Raw genomic sequence first — 17247 nt, forward strand, 5'->3', positions numbered from 1 at the left:
TTATGAGATTACTGGCAACCCAGGTTAGTGCTTTTCACAAAAAAAAACAGAGATTCCTGGAGAAGCCTCAGCAGTTCTGGAAGCATCTGTGCAGAGAAAGCAAAATTAATGTTTCAGGTCCAGTGATCCTTCTTTGGAACCGTGCTTTTCCTGGTCATTTGACTCTGGCAACTATATGCACCAGGTTCTAATCTGCCATTTCTTGCCCTGAAATGGGAAGAACCGAGACAGATCTGATATTGGCCTTTGTCCTTATTTATATGTGAGTGGTGAGCTGCAGATATTTGCTGGGGTGCATTAGGCAGTCTGCTGACATAATCAATTTCAAATTTGTGTCATCAGGCAGATTAATTCTGGGAGACCAATTGGTTTCAGCTCGGTTCTGGATGTCCCGTCTCTTCTGCATTCACCAACATGTCAGGTGGTGAATTTTTAAAGAAATGTCTGCATATCTACCATCCAATAAATTGGATTGTGTACTCATGTTATACTTGTAAAATATACACAATGTCAATCAGTTTCTCAGCCAACAATTTCACAATGTCCATCGTACTAAATTGGTACTCAGAGTGCAATTGTCGTCTTCAGCAATCTTTAGTTGGAAGAGTCAATAAACTAGTGTTTCAGGCCATACCGATAGTTGATTACTGGAAATTCGTTTACACTTTAATACATCTGAAACAATGATTCTAATAATAAACTGGGTGTCATGACAGAATCCACAATCCAAATCTAATATACATGCAGTGTAGCATTTACATTGAAAACCAATTGTCTATACAATTGAGTGAGCCCCTTTCACATGCTAGAATTATCCAAAGTTTCTACAGTTTAATCTATTGCTCTGAGGATCTTGTAAAAATTCTAAAATGGATGTAATTGCTTTTTGGGTTGCTTTTGCACCTGAGGTCAAACAGAAGAAAAACTGATGATCAGCCTGACTGATCAATGTAGCCATGACTTGACTAATGGTGTTACACATGACAAACTAGCTGATGCTTGCAGAATCCCCCGTGAGTGCCTATAACAAGCCAGTGGCATTAAAGTTGTGCACTGTGGTCATTTTCAAAAAAACTAAAATAAGTGTAGCAATGACAAGCTCACCTTCTGTACGTTGCTGCAAAAATATCCTTGCATAAATCAAGCACAGCTCCTTGTAAATGTCCTCCAAGTTCAACAATTGATCGTCCATGTCCACACATTACATTAAAGTAGCTGCAGCAGCTCCATGTTTTTTTCCATGACTGCCTTTGTTCTTGGTCTTCAGATTCTCCTTTTATTTAATTAAAATCAGTTTTTACCAAATGTTAATTGCTTCACTGTCCCTGACACATATTACTGAAGAGGTAAAAACAATGACTGCAGATGCTGGAAACCAGATTCTTGATTAGTGGTGCTGGAAGAGCACAGCAGTTCAGGCAGCATCCAAGGAGCAGCGAAATCGACGTTTCGGGCAAAAGCCCTTCATCAGGAATAAAGGATGCTGCCTGAATTGCTGTGCTCTTCCAGCACCACAAATCCAGAACATATTATTGAAGACCAAACAACAAAATTTGAAGTCTTTAAGTGAAGTTGCAAAAATTGTATTGTGCTGCCACAGCTTGTGTGCTCCAGAATGATAATTCTTCCCTGCATTTCAGATACAGATGGCACCATAATCCCCTACTTGAACTGTTCCATGTGTACTGTGCACGGGAAATATACCTTAGGATATGTTACCTTAAGGAATGTAAAATATGGATTTTTAAGTGACATGTAATAACTTATTGCACAAGTGGTTAATACCTTAATCCAGTAACATCTTTATCCTGTTCTCCTAAAAAGTGAAACAACAAAAACACTCTTGGAGCCATTTAGTAATATTTCAGTCTCCTGTACTTATTGTGATCATCTCGAATAATGCCTTGCCAATTGTATATCAAACTGTGGCTCTAAAGTGTGTTGGTACTACTTCACACATAGTGCCATTGCCAAGATAGATAAGAAAATCCACATTAGGAACCAGTTTCATGCATTAGGAAGAGATTTACAATACCTTTATTTGCAATATTATGTTTAGTATTTTAACCTAAAAATGCTAACAATACAGGAAGACAATACAGGAAGTAACAATGGTGCAATGTTACTTTTTTGACTTGCTTTATATAGTTGATTTTACACTTCATTTGCATAAACCTGGACATTTGATGAGCTCCATGAAGTGTGCTGGCAGTTGGTGGGGTGGGAGAGTGAAAAGTAATGTGGGATGACAGTGAAGTGTGTTAGTGTTTACTATTGGCAGGAAAGTGGCAGCTTGTCTTTTGGCCATTTGGCCAATTGAGGCCTTTAAATCACTAATGAAGGACCATATCAGGGCCTTCTGCCTCATGGTTCTTTTCTATGGGGAGATCACCAAGTATTCAAGTGAATTCCTCATTATCTTGGAGGAGGGCAACCTTGCATGATGAAAGCTCACAATATATCATTATTTGGAAACTTCTTTAGTGGAAGAAAAATGGATTTTAGTTTTTAGTACTGTAAAGATCTGATTTCTTTTAAAAAAAATAGTTCAGTAAGTAACTGTGAATAGTGAGTTAAAAATAGCATTTCCAAGAAATGATATGATTTTAGCAAGCTACACGGGAGCTAATAGCTAAGGTGTTTGCTAACTTGAGTTCTACAACATGGAAAGAATCATTGGGTAGTGGATGGTGAAGGGAAGAGTGATGCCTGAAAAAGTTTCATTGAGAAAGAATTCCATAACATAAGAGGTGCTGTTAGTTGCATTACCCAGCACAGGAAACAGTAAGTTCTCTTGGGAGAAATCCTGAGTTGCTAAGAAGAAACATTCAGATGCAAGAAGCTGTGGATTTGTCAGAGAGGAGGAAATCCGACAGGACAGTTGAAGATTTAAGTTTAAGGAACCCATAATCAATTGTAATAATAGTATGTTAAGTTAGCAACTTACTTAAAGGGAAAGACACCAAATGAAGAAAATAGCATCAAGTTATCCTAGAAATCATCAAGAAAGAAACTAATTATTATCATGCCAACTGAGCAAGGAGCTTTAGCTCGGTCACAATTCACTGAGACTCAGAGTCTGTAATGTTATTGCTGAGTTTGTTTTCCATATTCTTAATGGGTTTGTTCAAATAGTTCTTTTGTTCTTTGGTTAAAAGTACATTGGCAGCCTCTTCTGAATTTGATTAGTGACTGATTTCCACAGTAAATTAAAAGAAGATTAAAACTTATGGTCTATCAACTCAAGTTCCACTCAAGTGTCTGATTTATGCAACATTATTGTCAGTTGGGATTATAATACATCTAGCACCATCCCGCCGTTTCAAATGCCTTCCAACACCTGACTAGTGAAAGGTATTATGGTTTTATAGTGTTATTACAGTTACTGAATTTGCAACTATTAACCAACCTCACCCTTGAGACAATTATTTTCAAAGGAGCCACTGCTCAATAACACAATTATCACTGAAGTATTTAGGCTGTCTTTTCTTTGTTACTTTGTTATTCCTTAATGTCTTATTCCAGAAGGTCTGGAAATAAAAGCAGCTCAGTATCACCACAGCAATTTGAGTGATTGTTCAAGCATAACAGCAATGAAGATGCTGAGATGTGCAACTAGTAGAAGGAGAGGACATGTAAGTAATCTTATGCCATGCAATTGTATGTAATCAAATTTCCTACCTCAACTTTAATGAGAAGCAATGTTGTCAAGAACTCTGCTTCTCTAATGACGCTAATATAGGATGTCATTTGTTGCGGCATCAGGGCATTCATATTGTTATACAGGTCACTGTGGTGCTGCTTTTTTAAAAGCCTTTAGAGCATTTCAGGTAGAAACTGATGACATTAGCAACATCAGTCAATTTGCTGTGTATTGCTGCATAAGGCAGATGACAGGTGCCCTTCCTAAAAAGCATAATCAATTTATCACATTTCCAATGATGCAACAAATAAAAGGAAATCTCGAAATTTTTTATTCATTGCCTGCTCTGTCTGCCTATGTGAATTTATATGTAATTGGCAAAAATAATGATACCTGACACCATGCTCCATATCATTCACAAATATTTAAAAAAGAGAGAAAAAATGGGGAAAACATTAGGAGCATTTCAGAATGCAAGGAGAGAAATGGTAGGGAAGTTGAGAGGCAAGATTTTACAGAACAAGGTATAAAGCCTGAAGACATAATAGCTGAAGGTGCAGCAAGAAACTATATTTATTAACAAAATTATACATCAGATGCAGTGAAGAAAAATACTAAATAACAAACCTTCTCTGGAGGGTGCAACACAGCATAGACAATCCGCGAACAAGGAAATTAAAAATAAAGGTGTTTCTCCAAAGAACTAGTATACAACAAAGTGAAGAAAATAACAAAAACAGCAATTAAAAGCACAAAAATCTTAGAGACAGAGACAGTTGGTGATTAACTTCTCCTGGATGAGGAAAGTTTCAAATTCTGTGAGGAGGCTAAATAAATGAAAATCATAAAACTTAGCAAGTGATATCATATTGTCCCAATTTTTACATTTAACAGTTACATTTTTGAAGGTGTTCTTCAGTATGATCTTTTATATCCTTATAGTTATTATGAAAAAAAGTTATTATTTCTGATTTACTTCTTCCTTTTTCTGAGGATACCTTCTACTTTGTTTGAATACATACAATTGAAAGCCTTTTGAGCAGCACCATGCAAAAAGACAGTTCTGAGTTAACTAGACGACACCATGTCTAGATATTGCAGGAGAAATAAAAGACGTGTTTTATATATCATTTGTAACAACTTTAATGCTTTACCCTTTAGAAGACCAAACTAAATTTCTACTTATTGGGTATAAAACAGGCTAAAGTTATATGACTTGAAGTATTTAGTAGATGTTGCACTAGTTTATTATACAAATTTATTATAGCACAAAAAAAATTTGGTCTGAAATTATCTGAACTGCACTCAAGTAAGTGATAAAATGGTCATATGAACTTCACAAAGATTTTTTAAAGCCAAGTTTCTTTAAAAAGTAAATGTCAATCACATTATTTGATACAAAGAAAATAGGCCATAAAATCAATTTTCTGTAAAGCTTTCTCAACTAGGCACTTCTTAAAAATTGACAGTAAGGCATTTTGTTGACATTGTTGTCACACTAACTGTTTAACCAGTATTGATTAGCATCATACAAATAAAATAAGGCTGTTCAAGAATGTTATAAATTATAAAATATATATTATGAAAATGTGATTAATTCTACCTTGTAGTATTGGTAGACATGTAGGTAATCATTTTATTGATGTGTGAAACAAATGATGTATGTATTCAGAAAAACAATGGTTCTTTCAATACTCAAATGGTTAATAATTCATAAACCAAATTTCAGTTCTTCATATATGCAACCATTGTCTTTCCTTGCATCATTCATTAAGATACTATGACTTATATCATTCCTTTTTGACAGAATCATTGGTTTCTCCTTCACAATACAACCAATACAATGAAAAAATGTATAATGCAAAACATCCTATAAAGTCATAATGATAAACAGTAACTAGAAACACAATGAATAAAACAAAATAGCAAACTTTCCATACTGTGTTTTTCAAATTAACTTCATCTGCAAATGGCTCACTCTGGAGCCGTAATTCCTCACTCTTAACATCACCATCATAAGCTTCACTTGCATGCTCATACTCAAATATTTTCTCGTTACATTCCTCAAACTCTAACCTTTCTGAACATGGATGGACATTACTGGAGATATCACTGTTTGTTATCTTTTCCTCATCCCCTTCAATTGGTTTGCTAATCAATATGACTGGACCTATGTATTTGTGATGGCTAGATGGCTCAGGATTCTGTGGTGGCATTTCAGTTCCATTTTTCTTCTCTGTTGTATCACTTGAAATGTATGGACTTGAGCCAAATTTTGCAATATTTTTAGGCCTTACTGCATTTTGGTTTTTGCTCTCATTTACTTGCATCAGTTGAGTGTCATGACACATTTCCACATTTTTCAGATAATGGGCACCTACTGATTCAGAATCTATATCAGCTCTTTCTCTTTCAATGTCCATAATAACTTCATTGGCTGCCCCACATTTTTGCTTATCAACTGCCTCATTCTCGATATTAGTTTCATCATCTGCTCCTTCTACTACAATCTGCCCAGGAACAGGCACAACTTCCTTTACAGCTTTAGACATAGTAAACTTATGTGATTGAGGAAATCCCATTGATCTAGGTTCATTTGTTCCACCATAGTGTTGCAAAATGGTGTTTATGCTCAATGCTTCTTCTCCCTTATGTTCTGTTTTTCCCACTTCTGTAGACCCTTTAAGATCTGGTGCACTGGAATTTTGTTTAAAGCCCAATTCTGAAATATGACAATGCTGTATGAAGTCTGTATTCTTTTCCCTCTCGTGGTAATGCACTTTTTCTTCTGGGAGCTCAGTCGTATTACTGGCCAACTCCTTTACAACCTCTGTGTGTGTCTGTTTAACTTCATAATTGTCTGATATTTTAAGATCTGAAGATTCAAAAATATTTTCAGGAATTTTCTCACTTGTTTCAGTGATTTTTCTAGAAATTCTTCCACCTGCTTCTTCCTGAAAATTAGGAAATTCCTTCACTGAATCAGCAACATCTTGCCCAACTTCTGCAATTTTGGGTTCACTTTGACTCTCCACTTGAAAATCTGCAGTCAATTTGTGTGTAGCTTCTAAAGATTGGCTGTAATTAAAAGATGCATCTGGAGACTTAGTGTCTTCTGAAATTGGTGCAGATGTCTTTGTTAGCAGATTTATTGTAGAAGCTGCTACTTGTGAATTTTTCTGAGAAGCATCACCTGCATCCTTTCCCATTTGTACACATACTGTATTTGTTTCCGTTATATGTTCACCAAGCTGCGAAACATCTTTTGCAATTTGTTCATGAGCACTGTGGATTTTTGAAGGTTGTTCAAGAAAAGATGTGGACCCCTCCTGAGTGGACATTGAAAATTGGTCTTCACTTGGCACATTTTGAGTAGCTTCCTCTTTTTGTGATACAAGTGTGGTACCTCTTCCTTCATCTCCACTAATTTCAAACAAAGCTGCTTCTATTGCTTCTTTAACCACTGTATCCGCTAACATACACGAGGGAGCACTCGTGCTCAGCTCTGCAATTTGTGAAGCTGGAATTTTATTTTTATTTTGCTCATTTACAATATCCTCTTTTGTTGAATCAATCTCTCGAAATTGTGTCAGAATGTCATCTACTTCACAAGGGTCTTGGTATTTTTCTTCTTCTAAAGAACCCTGCTGCTTGGGGATTTCTGGAGGTATTGTTGCAGTTTCAATATTTAGCACTGGTGCAAATTCTAGCTGTTTACTAGGTATGCTCTGGAGACAAGCACCAAACTCCTTTCCTGTATTTTGATATTTTCTATGATCAGAATCACTGTGTGTATCTGTATGTTGCATGGATTCCATGACACCTACAGTGTTTTTATCAATCGTCTTGTTATTTGAACACACATCACAAGAACTTTCTTCGTTTGCAGCAACTTCATATTTGATGACCATTTCTTTTCCAATTTTTGAATGTTTTGTAACTTCTAAAAGATCACTGACCTTGAAACCGTGTTTAATTGAAATTTGCTCTTGCCTATTTTCTGCTTCCTGGTTTGTTAAATTAGATTTTGTAGAAAAGTCATTACCATGCTGTACATCATCCAACTTCTCAACTTTACTGTAATATCGGGGTGGCTCTTGTGTGTCATTTGCTTTTACTCTGCAAACCATTTTTTCCTTTGATAAGATTGAACCATGAGGGGTAGAACTCTTTCTACCTGACTCAGATTCCAAATCAGTGTTGGTGCATACTGCAGAGACAGAAGTGGACTCTGATTCACTGATTGCTACTGTGTTGTCAGTCAAATAATCATATTCACCACTTCCATTTTCAGCACCCATGCTCTCTCGTTGAAACTGTATAGGATTTTGCGTATTATTAAGGAGCTTATCACATTTGTCAATAGCCCCCTGAATGATTACTTTATCCTGCATGTTATTAGCAAAGACACTGTCTCTGTTTCCTGAGAAACTATTCAATTCTGGTCCAGATTTAGCTGATGTATCACTTCCATGTGACGTAACAAGTTCATCTCTTACCTGACAGACAGGAAGGCAGCTTTCATGTAGTAAATCTGCTTCATCATAAAACAACATAGAAGACTTGGTCATTCTGTTGTCGTTGCTTACTGCAAAATTAACACTCTCTGTTTGTAGTGTTGAACATTCCTCATGACTCTGAGCTGGCCAACTGGATGTATTTTTGTTACTGTCCAATTGGATTCTGACCCACGTAAGTTCTTTCTCTTGTTTTTCCTCGTTTGCTATGAAATTACTTACACTTGCAAACTTATGTTCAACTTCTAAATCATTCTGCTGATTAACTGGTGACTCACTGGCTTTACTGGCATTCTGCTCTTGTTCTTCCAAAACATGAGTGTGTGATCCTTCCACAAGTGTTAAGTCAGTTTCCTGACCTCTTGGGCTGGTCAATGAAATGTGGAATGGAGAATTTATCTGTGAAAATAAATTTGAACAGTTAGGCAATAGATAAATAATAACAAATCTAACTGCACATAGTTACGCCTTCATCCAAATAATTTCCATACATATAATATGTAACATGTATGAACACCATGGGGCGGCACGGTGGCTCAGTGGTTAGCACTGCTGCCCTCACAGTGTCAGAGACCTGGGTTCGATTCCAGCCTTGGGTGCCACTCTGTGTGGAGTTTGTACATTCTCCCCATGTCTGTGTGGGTTTCCTACAGGTGCTCCGGTTTCATCCCACAATCCAAAAATGCGCAGGTTAGGTGAATTGGCCATGCTAAATTGCCCATAGTGTTAGATGCATTAGTCGGCATAAATATAGGGTAGGGGAATGGGTCTGGGTGGGTTACTCTTCGGAAGGTCGGTGTGGACTTGCTGGACTGAAGGGCCTGTTTCCACACAGTAGGGAATCTAACCAAAAAACCTACAAGCACAGCCATGAAAATAGAATGCTGTCATTAAATGTCATTAAAATCAATTGTTCGATCAATTTATAATGGAGGGTTAACAGTGTTAAAAAATAAACAGTTTTGGGAAGTTTAAATCCACAGGCACATACAAAATATTTCAATATCTCATATTACAATCTAAAAGCATAAGTGACTCTGTGCTCCATGTCAAGTATAATTTATTAAACAATGCCCAACCCAAGATTTCTTTAAACATCACGACTGCTTCTTCTGTGAAGAGCTGCAAATACATCAAGGAACCATTCTCTCACTGTGATATCTAATTTATGATGATGATGTTTGTTTCAGTAAAAAAAGAACAACTGTGGTCAATGGATTTAAAAGGAACACTTTTTTTTAAAAGTGCATTGGGAAATATCAAAATAATGTATAAATTCCTTTTATAAATGTCTTTGTACCACACATGATGCAAAAGGTAGAGCAAGGTTTGAAGCATTAACTAGCGTTAACAGAACACCAAGAGGTTGAATTTAATTCTAAGCTGGTTTCCCGTGGATGGGAGTCAATTGAGTGCAAAACTAACTTAATGAGTCCACCACATTTGCAAGCCACTGATCAGATGTTAGTCAACCTGAGCAGGAAACAGCAGCTGGTCAGTCGGTGGGAAAGGAAGTTCAGGTGGTCAGAACAAAGTGAAGCCTTGTCAGTGATCAATTAAATAGTGGGAGGATGTTTGGTATGGTCTCATGGCAGAGGTGGTGATGTGGCAATAATGTCTTGACTGGAAGATGTGGCTCTCCTGTGGGCCCTGAAGAAAACCACTGCTCTTTCTGACATCACAAGATAAAAGTTTACCTCGGGAGAATTTCTTTTGTTTGCAGTCCAGCCAGCAACCTCTTTCCCTTGACTTCCCCACCAAAATCTCAATTAAAATCATATCACGGCATCATTGACTTAATCGATTCTTGTTTGGCCTGCCAGTGGCACCCACATCCCACAAGAGAATAAAGAAAAATTCAGAAAGCACCTCTCCCTGACTGTTGAACCCAACAAAATAAAAGCCAAAGTAGTCTAAAAAGGTCATGTAAACATTTTGCCTTCACACCTGACATGTATCTGCCTGGTGGAGTGGATTAAAACTGATCTTCAAGAATATATTTCAACAAGGGAAAGATTGAAAAGGTTATTCAATAACTGATTAGAATCAATGGTCTATAATTCATTCATTGATCAATTATTTATGTCTCAATTTAATTGAATCAAACTGTCCAACTGAGCATTAACTCAAAACATTTTACTTGCCATATTTTGAAAAATCTGATTTTATGACTTGTCGAAGCTATAGCATCCAATGCATACTGAAAAGTAGAGAATATTAAATGAAGCAATTTAGTATTTTCAAGTACACTTCCCTCGTGCAATATTTGAGAAGAAAGGAAAACTTTGCATTTCTATTGTGCTTTTAATGATCACAGACATCCAATGCACTTCACAATTAAACCCTTATGAAATAACCATTGTTGTAATACAGGAAAACTGTAAGCAGTTAATTCAGGTACTGCAAGGACACATTAACAGTTATGAGATGATCCCTGCTAATCAATTCTAGTGAGATCAGGTCAGGGATAAATATTGACCTACAAAACTGAGAAAAGCTTCCTGCATTTTTTCAAATAGTGACGAGATTTTTTTTCCAAAGCTGGTAAGATGAGATTTCTTTATAAAATCTCATCTGTTAAAAAGCATATCTGACAGTAAAGCATTCCCATAGTGCTGCACTAGAGTGTCAGCTGTGATTAACATTCAAGTCCTGGAATGGTACTTGAAGCAATACAATTCTGATTCAGAGGTTAGGATTCTGCCACTGTGCACAAAGGCTAAAGCATGCTTTCATGTTACTTAAATGGATAATTAGTAGACATTGAAAGATTTCAAATTTGGAATGTTCATAAAAGCACAAAACAGAAAAAAAAACTTCTGTTCACCTAAATTAACCTATTGGTTTGCAGCAAATATTTCAAAAATGAACAAAACAAAGCATAAACGTATTGCATTATTTAGTATTAACTGAATGTAACATTTAAAAGAGATGAAAATTTGCATAGCTAATATATTATTTATAATTTCAGTATGAAAAGAGGATTTAAAAGGCCATTTCACCTAAGATGTATCATTTATTTGACAGGCTCTTAAGAATAAAAACCTTTAATCAACACACTGCACTCATTTTTATTTGAAATCAAACTTTCACAGATACTTTATAGTGAAGATGCTAAATTACAATGTTAATGTACTCTGTACTCTGTCTTCCATTGAATAGCATACATCTGACAAACAATGCTTACTATTTTACAATAAGAATGTACAATTATAATGATAGTAGTGCTTTGAATATAAGTCATAATTATAATAGATAATGTAGGCAAGGTCAGAGCTTTGACTCCAAGGAAACCCAGACTGCTTATAGAAATTACCCAAAAGCTGGAACAGCTAATTTGAAATGTTAATGATTATGAATTGATGGTGGAGAAGGCAGTTCTACAAAGTGTACGATTTATGACAATATCAGGTTGTTGTTTACATGAATGAAATGGTTACTCTGACTAAATTACAGATTGGGTTTTAGTTCTGGAAAAAAACATGCAAACTCAATGGGCAAACTGAAATTTGGGTCATTCATGTCCAAAATTTGCCAATGAAAGTGTTCCAAGACACATACTGATCATTTCATTCAAACCTCTGCTGCTGGTGAGACTTCGTTAAATGTACTGTGGTCTAGGTTTAATATTGTTCTGTCTATTTTATGGGCCTACTATCTTATATATAATGTATAAATAAATGTTACAAAGCAACGGTGCTGTAGGTTGACCCTCAGTGCCCTTGGGTGGAGTTCCTGGACTTTGAACCAGTGATAGTGAAGGAGTGTCAGTATATTTCTAAGTCAGGATGGTGAGTGGCTTGAAGGGGAATTTGCAGGTAGTAGTGTTCCCATATATTTGCCTTTGTTCTTTTAGATGGAAGGTTTTATTTTTGAAGGAGCTGTTCAATAACTGTCATAGTTGAGGAGGGGAGGAGGTGGGAATAAAGGTTAAATTCATTGGCTTCTTTGGCTGCAAACATATCCATAGAATTAGGACAAAATGAGAACAGCCCCTGAGCTGCCAGCTAGATACCAGTGGAAAGGAGTTGTAGGAGGATTGTATGGTAGACGGAGATGTGTGTAGATTGAGACAGAGAAAAAAACAATTTAGTCCTGTCATCATGTTGGGTGTGACTTGGATAAGAGTCATTTCAAAAATGTGGCAAATCATGAACTTGATTGGAAGGATTCACATGTAGAATTTGGGAAAGATGAGCACAGATTTGGTGGCACGGTGGCAAAGTGGTTAGCACTGCTGCCTCACAGCGCCAGAGACCTGGGTTCAATTCCCGCCTCAGGCGACTGACTGTGTGGAGTTAGTACATTCTCCACGTGTCTGTGTGGATTTCCTCCGGGTGCTCCGGTTTCCTCCCACAGTCTAAAAACATGCAGGTTAGGTGAATTGGCCATGCTAAATTGCCCGTAGTGTTAGGTAAAGGGGTAAATGTAGGGGAATGGGTCTGGGTGGGTTGTGCTTCGGCGGGTCGGTAGGGACTTGTTGGGCTGAAGGGCCTGTTTCCACATTGTAAGTAATCTAAGTATCTAGTCCGCTTAGAGGTGACAACCCAATTAGTTAGGGCCCTTTTTCTGCAGCAATCCACAAACTCAAATCAGTATTTCTAGGTTTGACTCTGGGATCTGACTTGTTCAGTATTAGCATCAACTGGGTTTATAACAGGGTCGGGTTCTTTTATGGAAGTTTTGTTATTTTTAGCTCATTACTTAACTTGCCTTTCCTGTACATACATATATCTCCTGCCAGGACCTGCCAAACTCAATTTCTTCATATCATATTTGAAAGATACTTTGGCAAAATGTTACTCTCTACAACCAAAGACTACCTGTGGATATTGCATAGCAAAGCTGACTGAACCCTGGACATATCTGAGACAAGGTAGAAGGCTGCTCCTCATTTTAACAATGCCTTATTGGGCATGATGCTGCAGGTCATCTGTGAGTGCAGACATGTCTTTGTTTCCCCGAGGATTCATATCTCTGTCTGTATCTATGAATTCAGGGAGAGTGCTCATGGGTCCATGCAAATGTTTCTTAATTTATTTGTTGCTCTGCAGGAAAAGAATGTGCAAAACCAGCATAAAAGATTACTGACTCAGGGTGAGATGTCTGACATTAGGAATCTCGAGATCTTTCAAGGCTAAACTGTGGGGTTTGTTGGAGGACATGGGTTCCAAAGCTTGTACTGAAGAGCAAACTAGATATGTTCAGCCATCCCATAAGATAACCTCCACACAAACAATAAGTGCCACTTATGAAAGAGATACATCTGAATTAAAGTTTGGGGGATGGATGGTGCTATGATGTCCAATCTTCTGACTTTTTCTCCACATCTTCCACCACACAGAGACAAGGAATGACCAGGCTCTTTGGGAGCATACGTGTCCCCAGGCTAACTCCAGCAAACAGTCCCCAGAGGAAGGATTACAGAAGAGGAAGCTCTAGAGGTCATGGAGAATATAAAGGTGGATAAATCACAGGGATCTGATCTAATGTATCCCAGAACATTGTGGGAAGTAAGAGAGGATATCCTTAGAGTATAGGAGTTGGGAAGTTGGGAGGTGGTACAGGATATTGGTGAGGCCTCTTCTGGAATATTATGTTTAGTTCTGGTTGCCCAGTTATAGGAAGCATATTATTAAGCTGGCGTGGGTTCAGAAAAGGTTTACCAGGATGTTGCTGAGTATGAAATGTTTGAGTTATAGAAATTTATAAAACCATGAGGGGTATAGATAGGGTTAAGGGTAAGAGTTTTGTCCTAGGATGGGGGATTTCAAAATGATGGGGCACATTTTTCAGGTGAGAGGAGAGATATTTTAAAAAGTTATGAGGGGCAACATTTAGGGTGATTTATGTGTGGAATGAACTTCCTTAGGAAGTGGTGGGCGTAGGCACAATTGCAACATTTAAAATACGTTAGGAATAGGCAAGAATTGGAGGGATATGAACAATGGCAGGCAGGTGGGACTAGTTTAGACTGGGATTAAGCTCGACATGAACTGGTTGGACTGAAGATTCTGTTTCTGTTTTGTATGAATCTATAACAGCCTTGTCTCTCAAGAGGATGTACCACCAATGTGGTACATCCCCACCTTCCCCACCTTCATCATTCATCATGGTGGATAATTTACACTAAATTGGCAATTTCTGTTTACATGGCTGCCTCCATGGATGGGCTGGTGGCTGCAGTGGGGAGCCGGGTCCAGTACGAAAGAAAGTCTCTGTCACAGAGATAATAGATGTCCTGAAGAAACTGCCATAGCATAGTGCTGTCTACACAGGTTGAACATCCCATATATTAGCATTATCCATCTTGAATGTTAACACGGATTCCCAGGTTGGGCACTTCAGTATTTACAGTGTGAAAGCAGGTGAATTAGCCACTAAGTTTGTGAAGATTCCCAGATCTACATATTATCAGGACCCATGAGGTGCCAAATTTGTCAGCTGTAACTCCAATGATTCCAGACATTTTACTTTTTCTAATCTCTCAAAAATGCTCTATCCTTACTATCTAAATGGAGTCAAGTTAGGTAAAGGGGAAGTACAATGAGATCTAGGTGTTCTTGTACATCAGTTAATGAAAGCAATCATGAAGGTACAGCAGGCAGTGAAGAAAGTTGTGAGGTGACTTAATTGAGACATAAAAGTTAATCAAAGGGTTAGATCGGGTGGACAGTGAGAGCTTTTTCCTCGGATGGTGATGGCTATCATGAGGGGACATAGCTATAAATTGAGAGGTGATAGATACAGGACAGATATCAGAGATAGTTTCTTTATTCAGAGAATAGTAGGGGGGTGGAATACACTGCCTGCAACAGTAGTAGACTCACCAGCTTTAAGGGCATTTAAATGGTCATTGGATAAACATATGGATGAAAATGGAATAGTGTAGGATAGATAGGCTTCAGGTTGGTTCCACAGGTTGGCGCAACATCAAGGGCCAAAGGGCCTGTAATGCACTGTAATGTTCTGTGTTCTATGTTCGATGTAACAGTGATTGGTTACATGCAGAGACTGGATAGTCTGAGTTATAAGGAGAGGCTGAATATGCTGGGATTTTTTTGCCTGAAGCATTGGAGGCTGAAGGGTGACCTTATTAATTAATTGATTTGTAGAGGTTTATAAAATCACGTTGGGCGTAGATAAGGTGAATAGCCAAGGTATTTTCCTCAGGCTAGGGGAGTCTAAAACTAGATGGCACAAGTTAAAGGTGAGTGGGAAAAGATTTAAAAAGGACAACTTTGTCACACAGAGGGAGGTGCCAGAGGAAGTGATAAAGGCGAACACAATTACAACATTTAAGAGGCATTTGGACAGGTACATGAAAAGGAAAGGTTTAGAGGCATATGTACCAAATACAGGATTAGTTACATTTGGGTACCTCGTCGGTATGGACGAGTTGGACCAAAAGGTCTGCTTCAATGCTGTATGACTCTATTATTCTGTGATTGAATATGTCACCTATTTCTTGGCAGCAGGTGACCACTGTTTATTAATATCAAGGCACCTGGTCAAAATTTCATAATACCTATTGACAAACCCAACTGCTTTTATGGAAGTCTTAAACTCATAAGATTAGTCATCATTCAAGTTAGGACAGCTGTCTGTACACCCAATGATTTATGCATATTCTTGTCCCATTTTCTGTTTTCTTTCCAGCAATGTGTCATGTTGGTGAGACTGGTGGGAGGGAAGAACATGAGAGCCTCTAGAGATGATAAACTAGTGACGAGAGGAGCAGCATGTAGAATTAACATAGTTATCTTAACCCTTTGGCAAGTTGCTTTACATTTAACGATCATGGAGTTTCCAGCATGAATTGCTCGGCACGACTGATTTACTGTATGTAGTGAGTAGAAGGTGTAGTGTGGTGGACACATCTTGGAAGGCTGCACAAGTATGCTGTGAAATATTCGAGGAGAAAGTGAGGACTGCAGATGCTGGAGATCAGAGCTGAAAATGTGTTGCTGGAAAAGCGCAGCAGGTCAGGCAGCATCCAAGGAACAGGAAATCGACGTTTCGGGCATAAGCCCTTCTTCAGGAATGAGGAAAGTGTGTCCAGCAGGCTAAGATAAAAGGTAGGGAGGAGGGACTTGGGGGACGGGCGTTGGAAATGCGATAGGTGGAAGGAGGTCAAGGTGAGGGTGATAGGGAGTGGGGTGGGGGCGGAGAGGTCAGGAAGAAGATTGCAGGTAAGGAAGGCGGTGCTGAGACATGGTGGGGGGAGGGGAAATGAGGAAACTGGAGAAATCTGTGTTCATCTCTTGTGGTTGGAGGGTTCCTAGGCGGAAGATGAGGCGCTCTTCCTCCAACCGTCGTGTTGCTATGGTCTGGCGATGGAGGAGTCCAAGGACCTGCATGTCCTTGGTGGAGTGGGACGGGGAGTTGAAGTGTTGAGCCACGGGGTGGTTGGGTTGGTTGGTCCAGGTGTCCCAGAGGTGTTCTCTGAAACGTTCTCTGAAACGTTCCGTGGACCATGACTTGGGTCTGCTCCCTGTCCCCCTCAAGGATCCTGAAAACACGATCCAAGACCACAAAACATTCCACCTGTGAGACAACACACCAACCATGCATCTCTCTTCTTCCCAAAGAACTACGTATCTGTCCTCCTATGGAGTTCCCAATGACTAATGCTCTGCTCATCTCCCCCTTCCCTTCTGAACAACAGGGACAGAGTCTGTAACTGAGACCTATACCCCATGGCTTACCCCAGGTAAGTTGTCCTCTCCAACAGTGGGTGGCATGGTGGCACAGTGGTTAGCACTGCTGCCTCATAGCACCAGAGACCCGGGTTCAATTCCCACCTCAGGCGACTCTCTGTGTGGAATTTGCATATTCACCCTGTGTCTGCGTGGGTTTCCTCCGGGTGCTCCTGTTTCCTCCCACAATCCAAAGATGTGCAGGTTAGGTGAATTGGCCATGCTAAATTGCCCAAAGTGTTAGGTGAAAGGGTAAATGTAGGGGTATGGGTCTGGGTGGGTTGTGCTTAAGAGTGTCGGTGTGGACTTGTTGGGGTAAAGGGCCTGTTTCCACACTGTAAGTAATCTAATCTAAACAGTATCCAAAATGATATACTTGTTATTGAAT

The 17247-nt window shown here is 38.7% G+C and overlaps 1 protein-coding gene across 1 annotated transcript in view; it reads right to left on the reverse strand.

Annotated features, from left to right (window-relative positions):
- Nucleotides 1–4192: 4192 nt before the first annotated feature.
- The window catches only part of ppp1r3ab (protein phosphatase 1, regulatory subunit 3Ab), a 58094-nt gene continuing 45039 nt past the window's right edge, over nt 4193–17247 (reverse strand). Inside the window, exon 4 of the mRNA XM_043709539.1 lies at nt 4193–8559. Within this exon, the coding sequence (XP_043565474.1) occupies nt 5434–8559 (3126 nt within the window). The 3' untranslated portion in view covers nt 4193–5433. The remainder of the gene's footprint in view (nt 8560–17247) is intronic.

The sequence above is a fragment of the Chiloscyllium plagiosum genome, chromosome 19 (genome assembly GCF_004010195.1).
Source record: "Chiloscyllium plagiosum isolate BGI_BamShark_2017 chromosome 19, ASM401019v2, whole genome shotgun sequence".
Taxonomy (NCBI): Eukaryota; Metazoa; Chordata; class Chondrichthyes; order Orectolobiformes; family Hemiscylliidae; genus Chiloscyllium; species Chiloscyllium plagiosum.